The 26,666-nt window shown below is 40.1% G+C and overlaps 2 protein-coding genes across 3 annotated transcripts in view; one reads left to right on the top strand and one right to left on the bottom strand.

Moving 5' to 3' along the window:
• Positions 1 to 916: 916 nt before the first annotated feature.
• LOC134293919 (cholesterol side-chain cleavage enzyme, mitochondrial) lies at positions 917 to 14,902 on the top strand. Its single transcript, XM_062963043.1, has 9 exons — positions 917 to 1,426; positions 5,212 to 5,367; positions 6,036 to 6,235; positions 8,369 to 8,572; positions 9,305 to 9,465; positions 9,572 to 9,738; positions 11,122 to 11,200; positions 13,507 to 13,698; positions 14,323 to 14,902. The coding sequence occupies exons 1-9, from the start codon at positions 1,134 to 1,136 to the stop codon at positions 14,443 to 14,445; spliced, it is 1,575 nt and encodes a 524-aa protein (XP_062819113.1). The 5' UTR covers positions 917 to 1,133; the 3' UTR covers positions 14,446 to 14,902.
• A 1,990-nt stretch (positions 14,903 to 16,892) lies between these two features.
• The window catches only part of ccdc33 (coiled-coil domain containing 33), a 137,648-nt gene continuing 127,874 nt past the window's right edge, over positions 16,893 to 26,666 (bottom strand). For both annotated transcript variants that reach the window (XM_062963042.1, XM_062963041.1), the window contains exons 17-24: positions 24,465 to 24,553; positions 24,242 to 24,373; positions 23,985 to 24,066; positions 21,614 to 21,738; positions 19,380 to 19,466; positions 18,953 to 19,072; positions 17,498 to 17,594; positions 16,893 to 17,100 (exon numbers count right to left, since the gene is read on the bottom strand). In XM_062963042.1, the coding sequence (XP_062819112.1) occupies positions 17,526 to 17,594; positions 18,953 to 19,072; positions 19,380 to 19,466; positions 21,614 to 21,738; positions 23,985 to 24,066; positions 24,242 to 24,373; positions 24,465 to 24,553 (704 nt within the window). In that variant the 3' untranslated portion in view covers positions 16,893 to 17,100; positions 17,498 to 17,525. The remainder of the gene's footprint in view (positions 17,101 to 17,497; positions 17,595 to 18,952; positions 19,073 to 19,379; positions 19,467 to 21,613; positions 21,739 to 23,984; positions 24,067 to 24,241; positions 24,374 to 24,464; positions 24,554 to 26,666) is intronic.

Genomic DNA, 26,666 nt, shown 5'->3' on the forward strand with positions numbered 1-26,666 from the left:
CCAAACCTTGTTCTTTTCCACAACTGTGATGTCTGGTGTGTTGTGTTCCAGAACTTTGTCAGTCTGGATTCGGAAGTCCCACAGTATCTTTGCGTGCTCATTTTCCAATACTTTTGCAGGTTTGTGATCCCACCAGTTCTTTGCTGCTGGGAGGTGGTACTTGAGGCATAAGTTTCAATGGATCATTTGGGCCACATAGTTGTGCCTCTGTTTGTAGTCTGTCTGTGCAATTTTCTTACAGCAGCTGAGGATATGATCCATGGTTTCGTCGGTTTCCTTGTACAGTCTGCATTTTGGGTCATCAGCTGATTTTTCGTTCTTGGCCTGAATTGCCTTTGTCCTGATGTCTTGCTCCTGGGCTGCAAGGATCAGGCCTTCTGTCTCCTTCTTCAGGGTCCCATTCGTGAGCCAGAGCCAGGTCTTCTCCTTATCAGCTTTTCCTTCAATTTTGTCAAGGAACTTTCCATGCAGTGTTTTGTTGTGCCAGCTGTCAGCTCTAGTTTGTAGTGCGGTTTTCTTGTACTGGTTTTTTGTCTGTTGTGTTTTGAGGAGTTTCTGATTTTTTACTTCAATCAAAGCAGGTTCTTCACTTTGCTTGACATATTCTGCCAGGGCATGTTCTTCTTCTATTATTATTATTATTATTATTATTATTATTATTATTATTATTATTATTATTATTATTATTTACAGCCAGACACAGAAACAAGTTGTGTGTAAGTCAGAAGGGAAACAGTCTGCATGTTTTAAATCCTACAAAAACAAATTGTTTTAAATCCTACAAAAATCCGTACTGTGCCAACCATTGTTTTCAAGGACTAGATCCCTGACTTAACGATGGCTCTTGTGTTGTTGTTTTGGGAGAGCGCGATTCAGTTTGCCTGGACAATTCTGCTCGAATTTACTTGTGGATAATACCAGTATTATTTCTTTGTGGGGAGGGAAGAGGGTTGGGATTGAGGAACCAGATGGACCTTCCTGGGTAAATCATTGCAAGAGAGAGAGAGAGGGAGGGAGCAGTTGCTATATGAGACGGGACCTTCATGAGCTGATATCACTTTGAAGGACACTTGCCTCCGAAGCCTTGAGAGCAGCAGGGTTCTTGTACATTTTCTCCATCCTCCTCTCTGGCCATGCTAGCCAGGAGGCACCTCTGCTTGCCCGCTTTGGGCATCCCGCGAAGCTGGAGAGTCTTCGACCGGCCTGACGATGTCCGGGAGCTTTCCGGCCACCAGAAAGTCCATTCCCTTTCCAGGGAATTGTACCCTTCTCCTCTGGAAGGGAAAGCCGCCAGAGCATTTGATGAAATGCCGGGCAACTGGAAGTCCAGCTGGTTCAACCTCTATCACTACTGGAAGCAAGGGGGGTTCCACAATACCCACAACATCATGATTGACAAGTTTCAGACCTTTGGGCCGATTTACCGGTAAGGGATTCATTTGGACTGCTTTTAGTATGGTTGCGTTACATAGCATTATCTTCTCTTTTTCTTTTTTGCACAAGAATATTTATTAAAACATTTCTTATACATTGTTTGTTATACAGCAGACCCATAATATTCAATATTCAATGCAATTCTACAATACATTTTTGCATCCACTGTTATTTTCACCTCTATCTATCTATCTATCTATCTATCTATCTATCTATCTATCTATCTATCTATCTATCATCTATCTATCATTTATCTATCTATCTATCTATCTATCTATCTATCTATCTATCTATCTATCTATCTATCTATTGAGCTATGCCCAGCCTCGTGTTGCTGTGACTTATGGGAATCCTTTGTTGACCAGGAGGAATAGCCTTGCAGCCTCAAAGCCTGGCTGTTTTCTTCGTATGGGAATCCCTGTTTGGTTTTAAGTTGTTGTATGGTTTCCTTACTATGTTGGAAACCACCCTGAGTCCCTTGAGGAGATAGGCAGTATATAAATAAAGTTTTTATTATTACAGTAGAGTCTCACTTATCCAACACTCGCTTATCCAAGGTTCTGGATTATCCAAGGCATTTTTGTATTTACGAATTTAGCACCAAAATATCACAATATATTGAAAATATATCGTGATATTTTGGTGCTAAATTCGTAAATACATTCATTATTACAACATAACATTACTGCGTATTGAACTACTTTTTCTGTCAAATTTGTTGTATAACATGATGTTTTGGTGCTTAATTTGTAAAATCATAACCTAATTTGATGTTTAATAGGCTTTTCCTTAATCCCTCCTTATTATCCAAGATATTCGCTTATCCAAGGTTCTGCCGGCCAGTTTAGCTTGGATAAGTGAGACTCTACTATATTATTATTATTATTATTATTATTATTATTATTATTATTATTATTATTATTATGGTAAAGGTAAAGGTTTCTCCTGACGTTAAGTCCAGTCGTGTCCGACTCTGGGGGTTGGTGCTCATCTCCATTTCTAAGCTGAAGAGCCGGCAAGGTCGTATGGCCATTGGTATGACTGCATGGAACGCCGTTACCTTCCCGCCGGAGCGGTACCTATTGATCTACTCACATTTACATGTTTACTGTATTATTATTATTATTATTATTATCATTATTATTATTTATTGTATGACACAGCAAACAAGATATATATGCTGGATTTCATATAACAAAATCACAAGTCGAACACTTCCCAAGTGTCTAGGACTGTGTGATTTATTATTATTATTATTATTATTATTATTATTATTATTATTATTGACACAACGACGTTGTATGACACAGCAAACAAGATAGACATGCTGGATTTCGTATCACAAAATCACAAGTCGGACACTTCCCAAGTGTCTAGGACTGTGTGATGTATTTTCGGATGATGCGTGCAGATCCCAGTAAGGTGGCCTTTTGCAGTTGGCAGATCGTAATTTTGTCAATGTCTATTGTTTCCAAATGCCGGCTGAGATCTTTTGGCACGGCACCCAGTGTGCCCATCACCACTGGGACCACCTGCACTGGTTTCTGCCAGAGTCTTTGAAGTTCAATCTTGAGGTCCTGATAGCGGCTGAGTTTTTCCTGTTGTTTTTCTTCAATGCGACTGTCACCTGGGATAGCAACATCAATGATCCAATGATTATTATTATTATTATTATTATTATTATTATTATTATTATTATTTTATGACACAGCAAACATTATTATTATTATTATTATTATTATTATTTTATGACACAGCAAACATTATTATTATTATTATTATTATTATTATTATTATTATTATTATTATTATTATTATTATTATTATTATTATTATGACACAGCAAACAAGATAGATATGCTGGATTTCGTATCACAAAATCACAAGTCGAACACTTCCCAAGTGTCTAGGACTGTGTGATGTATTTTCGGATGATGCGCGCGGATCCCAGTAGGGTTGTTGTTGTTGTTGTTGTTGTTGTTGTTATTATCATCATTATAACTTTTAGAGATCAGAATGTTTTGAGTGAATGGGCTTTTGATAAGGTACATTGTTGCTTTGCGTTGTACAGTTGTTAATGCCTTTTTGATGCTTCAAATCAAAATGTTTTTAAAGTTGTTCGTAGTTTCATGTCTAAGTTTTGATATGTTTTAACTGTGGTATGGGGAATCGTATTTGGAAAAGAGGAAACTCACTGGAACAAAAGCTGGATGGTGAACCAATGCTTTGTTGTTGGTGTGTACCTTCAAATCATCTCCAACTTATGGACCAACTGAAGGATTTTCTTGTCCTGGTTTGTTCAGAGGTCTTTGCTTTTGCCTTTATCTGAAACTGAGATTGCGACTTGCCCAAGGTCCCTTTGTATTGTTTCAGGGCAAAGTTGGAGAATCTCTCGCTACAGATATAATCGTCGTATCTCAGAAACAAGCGATTATCACGTCTAGACCTATCTACAAAGGCTATTCTTTTCCCTTTTGGACCTCCTCTTTCAAGAGGTTGGTTCATACTTGGATGGACAATAATTCTGTAGTGTGGGTGGCCTTGTAACCAGATGACTATCAGCTGTGCATCTACACCCTTTCCAGAAATAATATGACTCAATGCCCCCTGGAAAGGGGGGCGTGGCTTAGAGGGGTGGGCGTGGCTCCTGCTCAAGAGGGCGGGGCTGAGCCTCTCCCCTAGTCCAAGATGCAGGGCTGCGAGGGGGAGGTGGGCGGGGCCACAAATAGGCAGCCAGGACTGGGATGGGCGGAGTTACGAGCTCTGAGGCAGGGCTGAGCTTCTATCCCTGTCGTGCAGTGCCTGCCAGGACACAGGGGGCGGGGCTAGAGGAGGGGGTGGGGCCTCTTCCCAAGTGCCTGACGGGGCTGAATCTCTCTACCCCACCCCCGTGTTCTACCAAGCGCCTCAGGAGAGGTATACAGAGGCTCAGCCCTGTCTTGCGCTCTTGGGAAGAGGCCCCGCCCCCACCCCTAGCCCTGCCCTTTAATCCTAAAAGGCCTCTCAGGAGAGTTATAGAGGCTCAGCCCTATCTCAGGCTCTTGGGAAGAGGCCCCGCCCCCCACCCCTAGCCCCGCCCTTTAATCCTAAAAGGCCTCTCAGGAGAGGTATAGAGGCTCAGCCCTATCTCAGGCTCTCGGAAGGAGGCCCCACCTCATTCCCGAGCTCCGCCCTCTGTGTCCCAACAAGCACGTCAGGGGAGGTATAGATGCTCAGCCCTGTCTCAGGCTCTTGGGAAGAAGCCACGCCCACTCCTCTAGCTCCACCCCCTGTGTGTCCTAACAGGCTCCTCAGATGCTCATCCCTGTCTCCAGCACTTGGGAAGAGGCCGCGCCCCTCCTCTGGCCCCGCCCCTGTTTCCTAATAGGTGCCATCACTGCCCCCCCTGGATCGCTCCAGAGCCCATCAGGGGGCGGTAGCGCTCACTTTGGGAATCACTGATCTACACTATAGAATTAATGTGGATTCACACCACTTCAATTGCCATGAATCAATGTTATGGATCATAGGAGCTGTCATTTGGTGAGCCACCAGCACTCTTTGGTTGAGAAGGCTAAAGATTCCATAGCATTGATCCGTGGGAGTTAAAGTGGTGTCAAACTGCATTAATTCAACAGTGTAGACACATGCCAGTCTGAGCTGATAATACTGGACTATATGGACCTATATATGATTCAGTATAAGATAGCTTCATATGTTCTTCTTTATCTACTGCTATCTATTCATTTGCCTCCAAAGAACTCTCTCTCACGCTTCTTGACTTTGCTTCCTTGCCAGGGACAAACTGGGCACCTATGAGAGCGTCAACATCATTGATCCAGAAGATGCCGCGACTGTTTTTAAGGCCGAAGGACTGTATCCCAAGAGATTCATGGTGCCTCCTTGGACGGCCTACCGTGACTTCCGTAACAAGCCCTACGGAGTGCTTCTCAAGTAAGACCCTCCAAGAAAAGTTGAGAAAACTGGCCATGAAGCTGCTTTAGAAGGTCCTATCTTATGATATGGCCAAAGTACAACAGCCTCAGTTTGGTCATCTTGGCTTCCATTTGCTCTTGGACCCATTTATTTGTGTTTTTAAACATCTGTAGAACTTTCCTCCAACGTCACATTCCCAAGGAGATGATTTTCTTCCCATTGGGTTTCTTTGCTGTCCAACTTTGACAACCATTCATAAAGAGCAGAATCCAATCGTCCTCCAACATTTGCAGTTTTGATTTTTGCAGACTGGATTATTCATCAGTTTGATTTAAAATGTTCTCTAGGTCCTTTACAGTTGACTTTCTTTGGTTATGCTGGAAGGTCTAGAGCAGTGGTTCCCAACCTTTGGGCCTCCAGGTATTTTGGACTTCAACTCCCAGAAATCTGATCCAGCTTACCAGCTGTGGGAGCTGAAGTCCAAAACACCTGGAGGCCCAAAGGTTGGGAACCACAGGTCTCGAGATTTCTAGAGAGAAGACATTTCTAGAAGTTTGTAGGTCCTTCAAAGTGGTTCCATGGCAGACGTTGGCCATAGGGCTATGTTGGAAGGCCTAGAAATTGATCAAAATAAACCAAACTGTGAATACAGTATATCCTAGAGCATATCTTCTTTCCCCTGCTAGGAACGGAGAAGGATGGCGTCAAGATCGCCTGGTTCTAAACAAGGAAGCCCTGTCTCTCGAGGTGATTGAGAACTTTGTGCCTCCTCTGAACGTGGTGGGAGAAGATTTTGTCAAGAGGGTTCACGTACAGATCGGACGGAGCCCGCAGGGAAAGTGGACGGCTGACCTGAGCAACGAGCTCTTTCGTTTCGCCCTTGAATGTGAGTATGTGGAGAATGTCATTGGGATTGGACAAGAGTGGGAATTAGGGCTCCTTTTAGGAATGAAGTTCCTACAATCTTCTTCCCATGCTGGATGGCGAAATCTGAGAGCCGTAGTTCAGAAGACGGACTTTCCAGAATCTTAGTGTGGTAAACTGTGTCAATCTTGGTTGTATGCCTTCAAGTCATTTCTAACATTATGAACCTATCATTTGATAAGGGTTTTGAGTCAATGAATTGGTCAATAGGTCCATCCCATTGGTCAGTCCCATCTACAATTGGCCTATGGACTGAACCATTGAGAGTTGGGTCAATGCATTGGTCAATAAGTCCATCCCATTGGTCAGTCCCATCTACAGTTGACCAATGGACTCAACCATTGACTGTTGGGTCAATGCATTGGTCAATGAAGTTAAATCCTCTTCCCATGCTGGATGGTGAAATTTGAGAGCCATAGTTCAGAAGACGGACTTTCCAGAATCCTAGTGTAGTAAACTGTGTCAATCTTGGTTGTATGCCTTCAAGTCATTTCTATCGTTATGAACCTATCATTTGATAAGATTTGTTCGAGTCATCTAGTTCAACCCTCTGCCATACAGGGAAAGGACAATCAAAGCACCCCCCACAGATGGCCATCCATCATCAAAGTCTCCAAAGATTTACTCTAATATTTTGGCTTGATGTAACTTCAGATAGATGGCTTTATCCTATTGGTGGACCTAACTGTGAATTTTGAACTCATGTCTTGAGCTAATTGCATTTTAATCTTTGTTCTGTGTATTTTAATATACATATTTCATAGAAATACATTAAATATATGTAGTTCATAGAAATATGTTTTAATATATATCTTTTACATAATGTTTGATAACGATGTGTCTTTCACTGTTATGCTCTGCCTTGAGCCTCAAGGAGATGTGGGTAAGAAATAATAATAATAATAATAATAATAATAATAATAATAATAATAATAATGACACGGAAAACAAGATAGATATGCTGGATTTTGTGATACGAAATCCAGCATATCTATCTTGTTTGCTGTGTCATACAATAATAATAATAATAATAATAATAATAATAATAATAATAATAATAATACATCACACAGCTCTAGACACTTGGGAAGTGTCCGGCGTGTGATCCAGTACAACAGCCAGCAGAGTGTCTGCTCTGGACTTATCTTGTTGTGTTTCAAATACTACTACTACTACTACTACTACTACTACTAATAATAATAATAATAATAATAATAATAATAATAATAATAATAATAATAACTGCAAAAGGCCACCCTACTGGGATCTGCGCCCATCATCCGAAAATACATCACACAGTCCTAGACACTTGGGAAGTGTTTGACTTGTGATTTTGTGAAACGAAATCCAGCATATCTATCTTGTTTGCTGTGTCATACAATAAAATAATAATAATAATAATAATAATAATAATAATAATAATAATAATAATAATAATAATACAACATCACACAGCTCTAGACACTTGGGAAGTGTCCGGCGTGTGATCCAGTACAACACTCAGCAGAGTTTCTGCTCTGGACTCATCTTGTTGTGTTTCAAATCTACTACTACTACTACTACTACTACTAATAATAATAATAATAATAATAACTGCAAAAGGCCACCCTACTGGGATCTGTGCACACCATCCAAAAATACATCACACAGTCCTAGACACTTGGGAAGTGTTCGACTTGTGATTTTGTGATATGAAATCCAGCATATCTATCTTGTTTGCTGTGACATAATAAAATAATAATAATAATAATAATAATAATAATAATAATAATAATAATAATAATATCCAACTGTTGACCCAATGAGTTGACCCAGAGTTGAAGCCCAACATCCAAACCACCACCCCAGTAGTAGCTCAGTACAATGCAACAGCATCAAGAGTCATAATGGCTTGAGTGTTGGATATCAGGATTCAAATCCTGGCCCAGCCATTCCAGAAAAGGCAACCCTCCTCTGACCAAATCTTGCCAAGGATTGCCATCAGTTAGAAATGCCTTGAGGTTAAGCAACAACAACAGGATTTCAATGCAAGTGTCCAGATTTCCATGACCTGAATACTACTCCGGTTGTCTTCTCCACATGTTCTATCCCACAGCCGTGTGCAGTGTCCTCTACGGCACACGCCTGGGGCTCCTGCAGGATTACATTGACCCGGAGAACCAACGTTTCATTGATGCCATCTCCCTGATGTTCCACACCACCTCTCCGATGCTGTACATCCCACCCGCCTTTCTACGCTGGATCAACTCCAGCACTTGGAGGGGTCACGTGGAGGCCTGGGACACCATCTTCACACACGGTGAGCACTAGGCTCCTTTCAAGGGTCATCCAAGTTCATTCATTTCTCACCAGACTCCAACTCCCAGAAGCCTAGCCAGATTGTCCAGTGGGAAGTAATTCTGAGAACTCAAGTCCAAACTTCTTTCTTTGCTACTTTTAAACCACAGTCACTCCTGTGATATGCTATCACAGATTCTCTATGCCTTACCAGGACACAGATTATATTAAATAAGTCATCAAACTTATTTTAAACTGACTCAAAATGTACAATCGAGTCCCCTTGATCCCATCAACCTAGGATCAATCTTCCCTGTGCCTCATCAGAGCACAGACTGACTCTCTTTTTAAAAACTCTGCACTTCTTCAACTAAACGGCACTTGGATCTGCCTACTTCTCCATGGCAACCAGCCTCTGAGTGCTGAGATGCAATAACTGTAATACTTACCCTTTTAAAACACAGACACACAATTAAACATAACATCTGTATACCAAAATTCGTACTTCATTACACACTGTCACAGGGTGTTTGAAGTAGTTTGGGTTAGTAGTGGGGTAGCTATGGAGACAGATCCATGTCAAGCCCAGCAGTTGCTTATCTGTAAGTTGGGGTGAGGGATTGGGAAAGGTGTCTACATTACAATATTCATATATGATTCCAGTGCTTGATGTTCATCTGTGAGAATATGAACATTTTGCTTCCATACTATTAGTTAGAGGTACACTCATCAGCATTTTCCTCCTTCTTTCCAGCTGACAAATGCATCCAGAACATCTACCGAGACCTCCGCCTGAACCGGAAAAACACCAAAGAGTACCCAGGCATTTTAGCCAGTCTTTTAATGCAGGACAAGTTGGCTGTCGAAGATATCAAAGCCACCATCACGGAGATGATGGCCGGAGGAGTCGACACTGTAAGTCATGGGAGGAGGGCGTCTGCCATTTTCACTTGTCAACATTGTCGTCATCCTAAGTTATTTCTGCCCCGAGTGTGATTGTTGCTTCTGATGTGCCCCTTAGACCTCCATGACTCTCCAGTGGGCCATGTATGAATTAGCCCGGGCTCCATCCATCCAGGAACAGCTGCGGTCTGAGATCTCTGCAGCCAAAGCCTCTTCCCAAGGAGACGTCCTGAAGCTATTGAAATCGGTCCCGTTGGTCAAAGCTACCGTCAAAGAAGTACTAAGGTAAGGGGATCTCCTTTCTAGTGATGTATGATTAATCGATGCTACAGGAGACCCTCCACACTTGCAAGTATGACCATCAATAGTTAAAAGCTTCTAAGATTCTCTAACTTCTTTAGTGTGAATCTACAGTCAGCTTCAGCCAAACGCTGACCACAAATTTATGCTGAAGGACCTATTTATTTATTTACAGTATTTATATCCTGCCCTTCTGGGATTCAGGACGGATCACAGAACATACATATGTGGCAAATATTCAATACCGTTTACACACTGACAAGACAGACAATTGTACATAGGTAGAGGTATATATAGACTTTCCCTATCTTCGGCATCTTGGAGGTTTGTGCTTGGTCCCGGCGACAGGTGGGTGCTGTTGTTCCATATCCCTGCCGAAGAGCTTTTGATTTATTTATTTATTTATTTATTTTCAGTATTTATATTCCGCCCTTCTTTCTCACCCCGAAGGGGACTCAGGGCGGATCACATTGTACACATAGAAGGCAAACATTCAATGCCATATAACATAGAACAGAGACAGAGACAGACACAGAGGCAATTTAAACCTTCTCCAGCTTCCAGCTTCTTGGGGGTGCTTGATTCCAGCCACAGGGGGAGCACCTGCTTCATCATCCACGGTGACGGCACTTCCTCATTCCAACGGCGGCTGGATGATTTTTATGGTGTTGTAAATTAGCCTCCCCACATATAAGTGGTACCTAAATTTCCTACTTGATAGATGCAACTATCTTTTGGGTTGCATAGGTCAGCAACGAGCAGGGACGATATATATATATATATATATATATATATATATATATATATATATATATAAATAAAAATTGTTGGGTGCTCACCCTGACACGGGCTGGTCTCGAACTCATGACTTCTTGGTCAGAGTGATTTATTGCAGCTGGCTGCTAACCAGCCTGCGCCACAGCCCGTAAACTTCCTACTTGATCGATCGCCAGCATTTTTCTGACATTTCCTTATGGATGCCTAAATACCTCTCCACTTTTAGTTGTACTTAGTCATCTACTCACATTTGCTTTTGATCCGCTAGGTAGGCAGAAGCTGGGCTAAAGGCCAGGAGCTCACCCTGACCCGGGCTTCGAACTGTCAACCTTCGATTGATATAATTTACTACAGCTGGTGGTTTAACCTGTTATACTAAAGCCTGGCCCATCTAAAGTTTTGAGAACAGCTCTCTAGGAATCTCTATGTTCTCCAGTGCAATGCTATAGTCAATGTCCACTTGAAGTTGACATAGAGTAATGCTGGCCTAGAAGTTAAAAAAAAAAATACTGTTTTGCAGTTTTTGGAGAGGATTCATGGTTTTTTGAATTCTTTGGTAACCTAATTCTTTTTCCTCCCATTGTCCCCAAGACTCCACCCGGTTGCAGTGACCATCCAAAGATACACAACCCAAGAACTTATCCTGCAAAATTATTTTATCCCTGCCAAGGTGAGTATAATAAATAATCCCCAGGAAACCATATTGTGGTTCTTCCATTTATAGCCTTCCTTCTCAAGAACCCTGTAAGGTAAGCCAACCAAAAGGAAATGACTGTATATACTTGAGTATAAGCCTAGTTTTCCAGCCCTTTTTTAAGACTGAAAAAGCCCCACTCGGCTTATACTCGGGCGAGGGTCCTGGTTGGCTTATATTTGGGTCAGCTTATAATCGAGAATATATGGTACATTTATTATTTTTCTCTATTATTATTGGTATTACTACATTTATTATTTTTCTCTATTATTGTTGCTACTATTACATTTATTTTACCCTATTATTATTATTTTATTATGACACAGCAAACAAGATAGATATGCTGGATTTCGTTTCACAAAATCACAAGTCGAACACTTCCCAAGTGTCTACGACTGTGTGATGTATTTTCAGATGATGCGTGCAGATCCCAGTAGGGTGGCCTTTTGCAGTTGGCAGATCATAATTTTGTCAATGTCTATTGTTTCCAAATGCCGGCTGAGATTTATTATTATTATTATTATTACAGTAGAGTCTCACTTATCCAACATTCACTTATCCAACGTTCTGGATTATCCAACGCATTTTTGTAGTCAATGTTTGCAATGCATTGTGATATTTTGGTGCTAAATTTGTAAATACAGTAATTACTACATAGCATTAATGTGTAATGAACTACTTTTTCTGTCAAATTTGTTGTGTAACATGATGTTTTGGTGCTTAATTTGTAAAATCATAACCTATTTTGATGTTTAATAGACTTTTTCTTAATTTCTCCTTATTATCCAACATATCAGCTTATCCAACGTTCTGATGGCCCGTTTATGTTGGATAAGTGAGACTTTACTGTATTATTATTATTATTATTATTATTATTATTATTATTATTACATTTATTATTTTACTCTATTATTATTGCATGTATTATTTTCCTGTATATATTATTATTATTACTATTATTATTATTATCTGTATTATTTTACTCTATTTTTATTAAAAGGATGCATAAGCACATTGACATTGAAGAAGATGAGAATAATGATTTGATAAGAGTTGGACAGTCTTATCTTAAATTTGAGCTTGATATAAATATTCATAAACATTTAACCTACTGATGCCTCAATTAATGTAATTTTGTTGGTATCTATTTTTATTTCTGAAATCTACCACCCTTGGCTTATACTGGAGTCAATGTTTTCCCAGTTTTTTTGTGGCAAAATTGGGTGCCTCGGCTTATATTTGGGTTGGCTTATACTCGAGTATATATGGTAAATTAAATTAAATCCCCAGCTGCGAAGCAAAGGTGAAAAGTCTGGTTCCATGTTCTGTAGATCATGGGCTCTTCTTTCTTCTCTTGGCTTCTGTTTTGGGTGTCTAGCTCTTGCTTAGAGTCCAATTTCTTATCCTTCGCCTCTACTTGTAAGCTCTTTTATTTTCTTTTATGATAGCTCACTTGCTATCAATTGGAATATCAGTGCAGTCGATACTATTTGGTTCAGTCTTGAGCTTTGAAAAAGGGACCGTGTCAAGAGATTCTGGAAGCCAAGTTCAAAAACCTAATCTGTATTACTGTATATGCATGTATTTGACTAAGTTTTTGTGGAATCACTACTTTTGTATGTGTGTGTTAAGGGAAAAACACCTGGTCAATTACAACTCATAGTTGAGTAATTAGAACAATCAAGGCTAACAAGCTTGAACCACTCCCTGAATGGGGTATAACTTTGGGAAATGTTTGTAATGTCTTTTGGGGACTTACTGAGAGCTTACTATGAAGATTTATTTATTATTTATTTACATCACTTTTACCCCGCCTTTCTCTCCGAGGAGACTCAAAGCGGCCTAAAAACAATGTAAAAATAACAATTCATATAAAACAATCTACAAAACAACAGTTCATATGAAACAGATACCATTACAAAATAAAATCACATTATATAAAATTTTAAGCATGTCCAAGATTTAAGAATGTCCAAGATGCATGAGTTTAATGCAAGGAACTTTATGTGAGTTTTGTTGCTGGAAGTTTTATTGTGTTTCTTTTTGACTCTGCTACTTAAGAGTAAATTTTTGATTTTTCTTCCATTTTCCTGGCTTGTTTTCTTTTGCTCCTTGTGGATGCAACAAAGGGCTGGATAAGTCTGGACAGGACTGTTTTTTCAACAAACCCGTAACAATCTGGATCCAATTCATTGTAAATGGGAAAAAGCAGCCAAGATCAGAGCTTGGAGATCCGGGAAGAGAAAACATGACTAATGCCCTCTTCCATCTTCTCTTTGCAGACATTAGTCCAGGTCGGCATTCATGCCATGGGTCAGGACCCCCGGTTTTTCACCAAACCCAAGCAATTCAACCCTATGAGGTGGCTGAACCACGACGGCAAACACTTCCGAGGGCTCAGCTTTGGATTTGGGCCTCGGCAGTGCCTGGGGCGCCGGATTGCGGAGGTGGAGATGCAACTGTTCTTGATCCACGTGAGTCGGACTCTCGTTGTGACATTTCAGAAATCAGTGGTTGGGTTGGTGACATCAGTAACAATGGCCAATTGGTGCTGCGTCAAACAAATATTTAAGGAAACTAGCTGTGCCCGGCCACGCGTTGCTGTGGCGAAGTATGGTGGTATGGGAAATAAAGTATTGAGGAATTGGTGGTAGTTAAGGTAAAGGGTAAAGGTTTTTCCTTGACATTAAGTCCATTATAAATGGGTTATATAGCTGTGTGGAAGGGCATTGAGTCTACACTGCCATATAATCCAGTTAAAATCAGATAATCTGTACTTTATAGGCAGTGTGGAAGAGGCCTGAGTGAGGCCTAACTCTGCCTGTCCCCTGGGCTGAGTGGGCGGAGCTTAGCCTTCTAACTGGCAGCAATTGGATAAAAACAATTATTCCTCTCCCTCTAATTAGGACTTTATTTTTCTTTCCTTTTTGTTGTATGAACGTAGAGGCATGGATGAGGGGTTGTGCTGCCAAGTTTAGTGTTTCTGGGATGTGTAGTTTTGTTGTTTTGTCCTAGGCTGAAATTTCATTACCCTTTTATATATATAGATGAAACCAGTCTTTGGAAAATATATCCAAACGTTTTCCTTCTCTCCCCAGATGCTGGACAACTTCAAGATTGAAACCAAGAGAGGAGTGGAAGTGGGGACCAAATTTGATCTCATCCTGATCCCAGACAAGCCGATCTACTTGACATTACGGCCTCTGAACTCCGGTCCTTGAGCAGGAAAACCGGATTGAGGATCTCTCTCCAAGCATTCCGAGAAAGGAACCCATTTGGCCAGACTGTACCCATAATTTTGTGTAAATACACTTGGAGTTTTGATTCCAGCTTGTTCCTTAATGTACCAGTTGGACATCGGCACACAAATGGGTAATTTAAGGATGGTTCTCTTGGATGGGAAGAGCTTTCAGCTTTTGGATGGCCCCACAACATAATTTAGATCAAGCAAAACCAAGTGCCTTTTGCCTTAACATCCCTGTAATTTCATGGTCAACCTTTTTAAAAATCTCCTATTGATGATTGTTGCGAACCTTCCAAGATATTTGGAAACAACGGCATGGCAGTGCCATGCAACCTTGTTCTTTGGTCCTAAATGTTACTGAAATGAGAAGAGAAAACATCAACAGAGATGGGAATCTGTTAGCGAAAAATGAATAAACATGCATTCCAATTGCAGTTTGACCTTTCTCCCCTTTTGGGGAGCAAATGTTTCATTCCGTTCATATTTACTTAATATTTAAATATTTAAGTTGGGAGTTTTGCAGGAGACTGGCAATTTCTCTGAACTGAACAGTTTGTCTGAGACTATTCTCCAAGTATGAAACTGGTAGGAAAACTAGAGAGGAAAAATCAATGCAGGAGAAGAGCCAAGTCCCACGCGAAGTTCCTAAAGCCATCTCAACAGGTTTGGGCATTTTGCCCTCAGACATTACAGTATTCAGGACTAGAGAGTTTATTATTATTATGTGTATTAAGTTTTGTATGCAAAGCTGTTCAGTCCAAGTCTGGTTTAAAGGTACAGTAGTGGATAGAATTTGTCAATCTTCACCAGAGAAGAAAGGAAGAGACAGCTTCTTCGCGACATGTAAAGTCCGAGTTCATGAAAGTATAAGAAGCCTTTGGTATGGTGGAGGTCCATGTACAACATGATTTCATGGAAGTGTAGGGACCTTTGGACCCCATTTTTATTTCCAACTAGACCTATTAAATCACTAGTTCTTGATCTTCCAATATTTTGGACTTCAACAACCAGAATTCATCTAGTCATCTTCTATGGAAGTTGAAGCCCAAAGCTGGAGCACCAAAGCTTGAGAACCACTGCTTGAAATCAAGGAGATTTACCAATGTGTTGACTTACCATTCAACATTTGATTCAATGCATTTGTAATTAATCCAGAAAATATCAGCCACAGTTTTCCAGATGTTAATGAACTACGCTATAGCGACAGCTTTGGTTTCTAGACTGCCTAGTAGGCATGTCCGATCGATGAAAAAAATGTTTCAATTCCCGTTTCTAAAGTAGGGGGCGCTGGCGCTTCGATATAGAAAGTATTTCCGATTTTTTCACCCAAAAATTTCGGATATTTCTGAAAATTCGTAATGATTCTAAATGTTTCTAAAATGGCGGACGCGCATGCACAATCACCCAAAAAAAAAAAGGGACCGGGGGGGGGGGGACTTTTACAGGGCTCTCCCGCCCTCATTTCTTGAGCTATCCTTGTCAAATTTGCAATGCCCGTGCAAGTTGTGAAAAGATACTTTGAAAATTAGAAATTCCCTTGCTATATTTGTAAGCAAGAAGGACACTGGAAATCAATGGTGTCTCTGGCTGTGTAATCCCACAAGCCTCAACCCAATGCCTTCAATTAGAAATGGACCAGTGACCACCACGCCAAGCAATGCCCTGGCAAGGAGTGCAAAGATACTTTGAAAACTAGAAATTCCCTTGCTAAGAGAAAGAACCATGTTAGGCTGAGCTAAACTCCCATTCAAGGTAGGTTGCAGAAACAACTTTTTTTATAAAATATTTTTTAAAATATGTTAAAAAAATTTTTTGGGGGGGGAAAATAACGAAACATTAAGAGACAATTAGAGAATGGGCCAACAATGGTTCGAATTGCATTGCCGGTTACACTGTGAGACAATGTCTCAGAATGCGTATCAAAAAGCAAGAACAATCCGAAATAATTCCGATATACGATTCAAAACGATTTTTTGGACATGTCTACTGCCTAGTAGTATTGACGTTTAGTTGAACTAGTATAGACAACACCTGAAGGGTCACAGGCTCCATTTGCAACAAAATGCAGCCAATGTGGATGTTGGTGATCTTCTCCAGATGTTTTGGACTTCTACTCCCAGAAGCCTCAGCCACCTTGGAAGATCAGGAAGTCTGAGAAGTCCCAAACACCTAGGAGATGAGAGTCTATTCTATTCAGTGGTGGCTTCCAGAACACTGTAGATACTAGCAAATCCACTTAGGACTTTAGTCCAAATTTTGAAGGCACTAAACCCATTTGAAAGATAGTGTCAACACCTACTGCTTCCACTCCCAAATGGTTTTTCAAGAAACTATCCCTTCCCTAAGCCTCCCCAACTTTGATATCCTTCCTTCCAAGTAAATCTCCAGTTGCTGGACTCCATTGACTTTTCAAGTGGACAGAAACAAGGGTTAAGACTTTAATACGGAGGCAGGTATTCTGTTTGCCACTTGGGGAAGAGGCATATAACCATGGAGGGGTGTATGTATCCATATATTTCTCAATATGTCCTGACATAGTATGTCAAATGCCACTGGTCCTGCAGAGCTATGGTAGTGGGTGGAGACTCTGATACTTCTTGTGGTGTGTTAGGAGGAGATTTGAATGAGTCTTCTGAAAAAGAGGGAAAAACAGATATTAATAGGGTGTCTAAAATCCCCATTATTCCCAATTCATGGTTTCCATCCCATTCTGACTTGACACAAAGGTGAACTAGAGATTGTATTAGTTCCCCAGGAGAACCAAGTTTGGAGGACCAAACTTCCAACACAACTATAACAAAATAGTTATTCTTTATCCAGTCTAACGCAATCTGGGGATGAGATTGTATTAGACCCGACACAATCACTTAACGTTCTCTGGTCTTGCATGGGACAGAGTCCCCATCTTGCATTTCGTGACCATGTTGCCCCATGTGGTTGACATATGATCTCTGGACATGGTGGAAGGAAATGATGGTGACCCAAAACCCATTGGCCAAGAAGGCCAACCAAGGGAGATATACACCAACCTATATGTGGAACCAGCCAAGCACCACGCTACTTGTCCATCATTGCATGGGCCTTGCGCGTCTTCTCATCTTCATCCCGTCTCCCTTCCTTCTCGTCCTGTTGGCGTAGGAACAATAAATAATGGAACAATAATTAGTTGAAGCATGCTAGAATGCGTATGGAAGGATTGGACATCCTGTTTCAGATGGGGTGGAAACCTTTGGATGCAGAAGACAACATTGACAGCATCTCATAGTCTCATGGAGATTGTACTTCACGCCTACCTTATCTGAAGTCCTAGATAGTTACAGTTGTCCCTCCAAATTTGTGGGTTTGACTTCCATGAATTTAGTTATTCACATATTTAATTGAAATGTTTTCTCTATAGGTAAGCAAAGAGACCTCCAAAGACCATCTAGATGGTCTCATAAGACCATAGGTAAGGAAAGGGGCCCCCAAAGGCCATTCAGATGGTCTCTTGGGCCATAGGTAAGAAAGTGACCTCCAAAAGCCATCTAGATGGTCTCATAAGGTCATAGCTAAACAAAGAGACCTCCAAAGACCAGGTAGACTTAGGTCAACCCTAAGTCTAAAGTTTAGGACAGGAGCCAGGTTAATGACCTTGGAGGGCCGCATCTGGCCCACGGGCCTTAGTTTGGGGACCCCTGTCCTAGAAAGTTACAGTTGTCTCTCCAAATTTGTGGGTTTGACTTCCATGAATTTAGTTATTCACATATTTAATTGAAACGTTTTCTCTATAGGTAAGCAAAGAGACCTCCAAAGACCATCTAGATGGTTTCATAAGACCATAGGTAAGCAAAGTGACCTCCAAAGACCATCTAGATGGTTTCATAAGACTATAGGTAAGAAAGTGACCTCCAAAAGCCATCTAGATGGTCTCATAAGGCCGTAGCTAAACAAAGAGACCTCCAAAGACCAGGTAGACTTAGGTCAACCCTAAGTCTAAAGTTTAGGACAGGGGCCAGGTCAATGACCTTGGAGGGCCGCATCTGGCCCACGGGCCTTAGTTTGGGGACCCCTGTCCTAGATAGTTACAGTTGTCTCTCCAAATGTGTGGGTTTGACTTCCATGAATTTAATTATTCACAGATTTAATTGAAATGTTTTCTCTAGGAGCTTCTAAGTCCTCTACACTGAAGGACCTAGAGATCTGAACTTGGGTCTTCTCCATAGTAGCCTTTCCAGGCCACTATATTACATTCTGATCTTCATTCTCCATTCCAGTGGTTCTCAACCTGGGGTCCCTAGATGTTTTTGGCCTTCAGCTCCCAGAAATCCCAACAGCTGGGATATATTGGTTGGGATTTCTGGGAGTTGTAGGCCAAAAACATCTGGAGACCTCAGGTTGAGAGCCACTGATCTAGAAGATGCCTCCAAGGTGCTCAGAATGTCAACAAACCTTGCCCAGGTCAAGACGATTGCTTATAATATTGTCCATGTTGGCCTCTTACTCACCAGCAAATAATCCTGGAGGATCAGAGAGGTTGGAGAGCGGACAAATCCCAGATCTTGTTCTAGAAGACGGTTGCTGTAGTCCTGCTTCTCCCGGCCCCATTTTCGGGCAGATCCCTCCAACTGGGACAAAGAGAAGACATATTCAGCCGGCATATCATAAACCAGCATTTCCCTAACTCTACTAGATGTTTCAGACTTCCAAAAATTATGGTGGCCAAACTGACTAGGGCTTCTGGGAGTTGAAGTCCAAGACAGGTAGAGGATCAAAGTTTGGGGAAAATGGTAAGATCTCCTACCTGTGGTTTCACCTACCCACATCTGGAAAAATATATAATCTCTAGGAATTTTCTAGGACCTCCAGATGATCCTATGGTATGCTTTATGTTGGTATGAAAAGGAATGATTCGGAAAGTAAGAAGGACATTACCTGGAACTCCAAAGCTTGGATGCGTGCCTCGGCCTTTTCCAATTTCGAAATCAATGAGAGCTTTTCAGTGTTGGCAGAAAACACATCCTATAGAAAGCAAAGGCACGGAGATTGCAAAGCACCATGAGACAGACCAGAAATGGAACTTCACACAATATCTCATTAGTAAAAGACGCTTGAAATGGAGATCGTTCGTAACCTTCTCCAAAAGTTGAAGGTGTCAGAAGCGGTTGTCAATGCACCAGAAACCTGAAATGACTTACAGTAGAGTCTCACTTATCCAACACTCGCTTATCCAACGTTCTGGATTATCCAACGCATTTTTGTAGTCAATGCTTTCAATATATCGTGATATTTTGGTGCTAAATTCATAAATACAGTAATTACTACATAGCATTACTGCATACTGAACTACTTTTTCTGCCAAATTTGTTGTCTAACATGATGTTTTGGTGCTTCATTTGTAAAATCATAACTTAATTTGATGTTGAATAGGCTTATCCTTAATCCCTCCTTATTATCCAACATATTCGCTTATCCAACATTCCGCCGGCCCGTTTATGTTGGATAAGTGAGACTCTACTGTATCTCTAAAAATATTATTTTTAATTAATATCTCTGTAGTTAGGCATAACCACCAAAGCATTTTTAGAAGCTCAGGTTACTATATCCATATACAGTAGAGTCTCACTTATCCAACATAAACGGGCCGGCAGAACATTGGATAAGCAAATATGTTGGATAATAAGGAGAAATTAAGGAGAAGCCTATTAAACATCAAATTAAGTTATGATTTTACAAATTAAGCACCAAAACATCATGTTATACAACAAATCTAGCAGAAAAAGTAGTTCAATACGCAGTAATGCTACGTAGTAATTACTGTATTTACGAATTTCGCACCAAAATATCATGATATATTGAAAACATTGACTACAAAAATGCGTTGGATAATCCAGACGTTGGATAAGTGAGTGTTGGATAAGTGAGACTCTACTGTACTTGCAAGGCTAAAACTCTGACCTAATGTACTTTGTTGAACCTGCTAATAATATGCGTCTAATCAGATCTGTCATTATGATCCAATTACAGAGACAGCTCTAATTATTGTACAGTAGAGTCTCACTTATCCAAGCCTCACTTAACCAAGCCTCTGGATTATCCAAGCCATTTTTGTAGTCAATGTTTTCAATATATCATGATATTTTGGTGCTAAATTCATAAATACAGTAATTACAACATAACATTACTGCGTACTGAACTACTATTTCTGTCAAATTTGTTGTATAAAGTGATGTTTTGGTGCTTAATTTGTAAAATCGTAACCTAATTTGATGTTTAATAGGCTTTTCCTTAATCCCTCCTTATTATCCAAGATATTCACTTATCCAAGCTTCTCCTGGCCCATTTAGCTTGGATAAGTGAGACTCTACTCTATATAGTTTTGTCTGCATGTACTACAAACGTGCGTGATTCTTTTGATTTCTAACTCTTATTTTTTTAAAAATAGTTGCCAATTTTGTCCAAATTCTGGCATTTTAGCTACAATATTTTATTTATTTATTTATTTACAGTATTTATATTCTGCCCTTCTTTCTCACCCCGAAGGGGACTCAGGGCGGATCACATTATGTACATATAGGGCAAACATTCAATGCCCATATACACATAGAACCGAGACAGAGACAGACGCAGAGGCAATTTAACCTTCTCCTGAGGGGATGTTCGATTCTGGCCACAGCGGGGGAGCAGCTGCTTCATCATCCACTGTGACGGCACTTCCTCATTCCAACATCGTAAATTAGTTAAATTTGCCTCCCCACTTTATAAGTGGTACCTTAATTTCCTACTTGATAGATGCAACTATCTTTCGGGTTGCTAGGTCAGCAACGAGCAGGGGCTATTTTTCACCCCGCCACGGGCTAGCCTCGAACTCATGACCTCATGGTCAGAGTGATTTATTGCAGCAGGTTGCTCACTAGCCTGCGCCACTATATTGTGATATATTCTGACGCATGAATGTCCAAGTAATACCAACACTAGTGATGCCAATGCTTCTTTTGAGTTGTCGTTTTGCAACCCACAGTTTTAAAATGTTCACTTCCAGTACAAATAATAGGTTGGTGCCCAATTCATTGGGTGAGTTCTTTAAGTCATTCAATACATTTCAGCTGGCCAAAGCTCTGCTAAAGGGCATGCACATACAAGATGCTTGCTGGCGTGGAAGATCTTACTGGTAAGGCTTGCTGCTGCAGTATGATGGGGGAGTTGAAATGGGATTTGCCAAGTTCATCCCGTAGCCTTGTGTTCTCCATCAGCAAAGTGGAGTAGAGGTCCTTCGACCAGTTATCACCCACACCTGTTCGGCACCAGACAGAAGACGGTGAAGCAAAGGAGAGAGATATGCTGGGTTTCGTATCACAAAATCACAAGTCAAACACTTCCCAAGTGTCTAGGACTGTGTGATGTCCCGCCCCATTTCCCAACCAAATTATGAGCCCATGAGCAAGAAACAAGGAGTTTGCAGCCTTCTCTGCTCCTTTGCAGGGCTTGGAAATACAACGTTTTGGAGAAACCACAGCTTCTAAGGTCGTTCAGCTCGATTGGCTAGCACTATGTTTTCCTTTATCAAACTAGTAATCTTTCCTTTGACATGACTGCTCTCCCTCTTTCAGCTGAGAAAGTGTTTTAGGGTACGGCTTCCCATGTGGAACTACTGCAAATCCCATCAGGTCTACCAAGCTGAACCAGGAATGGTGGGAGTTGCAGTCTACGCGGGCCAAGGGCCCCAACTTCACCTATTCTGGCATTTTCTTAATATTATTATTATTATTATTATTATTATTATTATTATTATTATTATTATTATTATCAAAGACTCTGGCAGAAACCAGTACAGGTGGTCCCGGTGGTGATGGGCACACTGGGTGCTGTGCCAAAAGATCTCAGCCGGCAGTTGGAAACAATAGACATTGACAAAATCACCATCTGCCAACTGCAAAAGGCCACCCTACTGGGATCTGCACACATCATCCGAAAATACATCACACAGTCCCAGACACTTGGGAAGTGTTCGACTTGTGGTTTTGCGAAACGAAATCCAGCATATCTATCTTGTTTGCTGTGCCATACAACGTCGTTGTGTTGATAATAATAATAATAATAATAATAATAATAATAATAATAATAACTTTATTCTTATACCCCGCCCCATCTCCCCAGAGGGACTCGGGGCGGCTTACATGGGGCCATGCCCAGACACAACAGTATAAGAGCAAATGAAAAACAATAAGCAAATCAATCAACAATAAACAATGCTTCTCTTTACTTCTTCTTCTTCTCTTGCACACACTAGCTAGTAATCCGCTTTTCTAAACAGGCATGCAGAGGTTGCACTACACATCCCAAACATATTATTTGGCATAGTACAAGGGATATTTGGAGACAGCCTCATTATAATTCTAGTCTGAATTTTACTAGGTTCCTCATATCTGGGTATTTTAATCTAATGATTCTATTTTATATTGCTGCTACAGTCCCCCCCCCCCCCCCCCACCTATGAAGTTGACTGAACTGCATTGGTGGTTGTTTGATACTATTCTTTTGCATTAACTTTTGTTTTAACTTTTGTTATATTATCTTATTGTGTTTTAACCTGTGCATTTTGTGCTAATGTATTTGTGTTGTTGCTTTTGTAACATTGTGAGCCGCCCTGAGTCCCCGCGGGGAGATGGTGGTGGGTATAAATAAAGTTTTATTATTATTATTATTTTATTATGACACAGCAAACAAGATAGACATGCTGGATTTCGTATCACAAAATCACAAGTCAAACACTTCCCAAGTGTCTAGGACTGTGTGATGTATTCTCGGATGATGATAATAATAGTAATAATAATAATAATAATAATAATTATTATTATTATTATTATTATTATTATTATTATATTATGACACAGTAAACAATATAGATATGCTGGATTTCGTATCACAAAATCACAAGCCGAACACTTCCCAAGTGTCTGGGACTGTGTGATGTATTATTATTGTTATTATTATTATTATTATTTTATTATGACACAGCAAACAAGATAGATATGCTGGATTTCGTATCACAAAATCACAAGTCAAACCCTTCCCAAGTGTCTAGGACTGTGTGATGTATTATTATTATTATTATTATTATTATTATTATTATTATTATTGTATGACACAGCAAACAAGATAGACGTGCTGGATTTTGTATCATAAAATCCCAAGTCGAACACTTCCCAAGTGTCTAGGACTGTGTGATGTATTTTCGGATGATGTGTGCAGATCCCAGTAGGGTGGCCTTTTGCAGTTGGCAGATCATGATTTTGTCAATGTCTATTGTTTCCAAATGCCGGCTGAGATCTTTTGGCACGGCACCCAATGTGCCCATCACCACCGGGACCACCTGCACTGGTTTCTGCCAGAGTCTTTGAAGTTCAATCTTGAGGTCCTGATATTATTATTATTATTACCCTAATTGTTCTCACTCTTTCACTGTATTGGTTTTATTTGAAAACTCAATAAAAATATTCACCAAAAAAAAGAAAGAAAGGCATGCGTAGAAAACCATACCTGCTCCGTCTGCCATGTGGACGGTGCCTTTGAGCTGATCTTTCATCTTCCCTTCCAACATCCGCTCCATCCTCTCAATCACCTTTGGTTGAAGAAGCGAGTGAGAAAAATAGGCCAAGAAGGGAAATGGACCTCAATGTCATCCAAATATGTCCCAGAGTGAGACGGTTCTTATCATTAAACCGGGTGAGGCAGCAACCTCGTGGTTTCCATGCATGGACGGATTGCATTTCTTCTCAGCTCTTGCTTTGGCTCACCTTCTCCTGTTGCCGCACGGCACCTTCCAGCGCTTGCATCTTGGATATCTTGGCCTGGTATTTCCTCATCACCATCTGCTGCTGCTGGTGGGCCCGTTGGAGCATCATGAGATCCTTTTCCCGGTCATTTTTCTGGGAAAGAGAGAGGACCAAAGCGCAGTGAGAGGTGGAGAAGATCAACCTTGTCCAAGCCACTAGAAAATAATCGTACGGAAAGACTCACCCGAATGAGCTCGTTCTGCAACTTTTGCACCCGGTCCTTCATCCTGGCCATCTCCCGAGCTCCAGAAGACAGTTTTTGCTTGAGGGACACTAAAAAGGAAGAGAAATAAGATTACTGTATATACTCGAGTATAAGCCTAGTTTTTCAGCCCCTTTTTTAAGACTGAAAAAGCCCCCCTCGGCTTATACTCAGATGAGGGTCCTGGTTGGCTTATATTTGGGTCAGCTTATACTCGAGAATATGTGGTACATTTATTATTTTTCTCTATTATTGTTGCTACTATTACATTTATTTTACTCTATTATTATTATTATTATTATTATTATTATTATTATTATTATTATTACATTTATCATTTCACTCTGATCTTATTATTATATTTATTGTTTAACCTGTTATACTAAAGCCTGGCCCATCTAAAGTTTTGAGAACAGCTCTCTAGGAATCTCTATGTTCTCCAGTGCAATGCTATAGTCAATGTCCACTTGAAGTTGACATAGAGTAATGCTGGCCTAGAAGTTTAAAAAAAAAATACTGTTTTGCAGTTTTTGGAGAGGATTCATGGTTTTTTGAATTCTTTGGTAACCTAATTCTTTTTCCTCCCATTGTCCCCAAGACTCCACCCGGTTGCAGTGACCATCCAAAGATACACAACCCAAGAACTTATCCTGCAAAATTATTTTATCCCTGCCAAGGTGAGTATAATAAATAATCCCCAGGAAACCATATTGTGGTTCTTCCATTTATAGCCTTCCTTCTCAAGAACCCTGCAAGGTGAGCCAACCAAAAGGAAATTACTGCATATACTTGAGTATAAGCCTAGTTTTTCAGCCCATTTTTTAAGACTGAAAAAGCCCCGCTCGGCTTATACTCAGGTGAGGATCCTGGTTGGCTTATATTTGGGTCAGCTTATACTCGAGAATATAGGGTACATTTATTAGTTTTCTCTATTATTATTGGTATTATTACATTTTATTTTTCTCTATTATTGTTGCTACTATTACATTTATTTTACTCTATTGTTATTATTATTAATAATACATTTATTATTTCACTCTGATATTATTATTATTGCTTTTATTATTTTACTCTATTTATTATTACATGTATTATTTTACTGCATTTATTATTTCACTCTATTATTATTAAAAGGATACATAAGCACATTTACATTGAAGAAGATGAGAATCATGATTTGATCAGAGTTGGACAGTCTTAGCTTAAATCAGCTTATACTCGACAAGTAAATAAGTAAGGGCTTATATTCAGGTCGGCATACTCAAGTATATATGGTATATTTGTTATTTTTCTCTATTATTATTGGTATTGTTACATTTATTATTTTACTCTATTATTGTTGTTATTTTTACATTTATGTTACTCTATTTTTATTATTGTTAATACATGTATTATTTTATTGCATTTATTATTATATTTATTATTTCACTCTATTATTATTAAAAGGCTACATAAGCACATTTACATTGAAGAAGTTGAAAATAATGATTTAATCAGAGTTGAACAGTCATATCTTAAATTACAGTTTGATGTAAAGATTCAAAAACGTTTAAACTAGTGATGCTTCAGTTAATGTAATTTTATTGGTATCACGGCTTATACTGGAGTCAATGTTTCCCCAGTTTTTTGGGGGTAAAATTAGGTGCCTCGGCTTATATTCGGGTCGGCTTATACTTGAGTATATACGGTAAATATGTGAATAACTAAATTCATGGAAGCCAAACCCGCACATTTAGAGGGACAACTGTAACTATCTAGGACTTCAGATAAGGTAGGCATGAAGTACAATCTCCACAAGACTATGAGATGCTGTCAGTGTCTTCTTCTGCATCCAAAAGTTCTAAAACAGTATGTCCAATCTTTCCATAAAGAGACCTTTACTCTTCCCCATCCTTATGTTTCCTCCTTATAATGCTACTAGCTGTGCCCGGCCACGCGTTGCTGTGGCGAAGTATAGTGGTATGGGAAATAAAGTATTGAGGAATTGGTGATAGTTAAGGTAAAGGGTCCCCTGGGCTGAGTGGGTTGCTAGGAGACCAAGTGAGCGGAGCTTAGCCTTCTAACTGGCAGCAATTGGATAAAAACAATTATTCCTCTCCCTCTAATTAGGACCTTATTTTTCTTTTCTTTTTGTTGTATCAACCTAGAGGCATGGATGAGGGGTTGTGCTGTCAATTTTCGAGG

The sequence above is a fragment of the Anolis carolinensis genome, unplaced genomic scaffold (genome assembly GCF_035594765.1).
Source record: "Anolis carolinensis isolate JA03-04 unplaced genomic scaffold, rAnoCar3.1.pri scaffold_11, whole genome shotgun sequence".
Classification (NCBI taxonomy): Eukaryota; Metazoa; Chordata; class Lepidosauria; order Squamata; family Dactyloidae; genus Anolis; species Anolis carolinensis.

What these genes read in the sequence shown, in the direction of transcription:
- LOC134293919 (XM_062963043.1), top strand. Translation starts at nt 1,134, where the DNA reads ATGCTAGCCAGGAGGCACCTCTGCTTGCCCGCTTTGGGCATCCCGCGA. An exon ending in GGACACCATCTTCACACACG is followed by an intron (nt 8,573 to 9,304) that starts GTGAGCACTAGG and finishes CCTTCTTTCCAG; the next exon opens with CTGACAAATGCATCCAGAAC. An exon ending in ATTATTTTATCCCTGCCAAG is followed by an intron (nt 11,201 to 13,506) that starts GTGAGTATAATA and finishes TTCTCTTTGCAG; the next exon opens with ACATTAGTCCAGGTCGGCAT.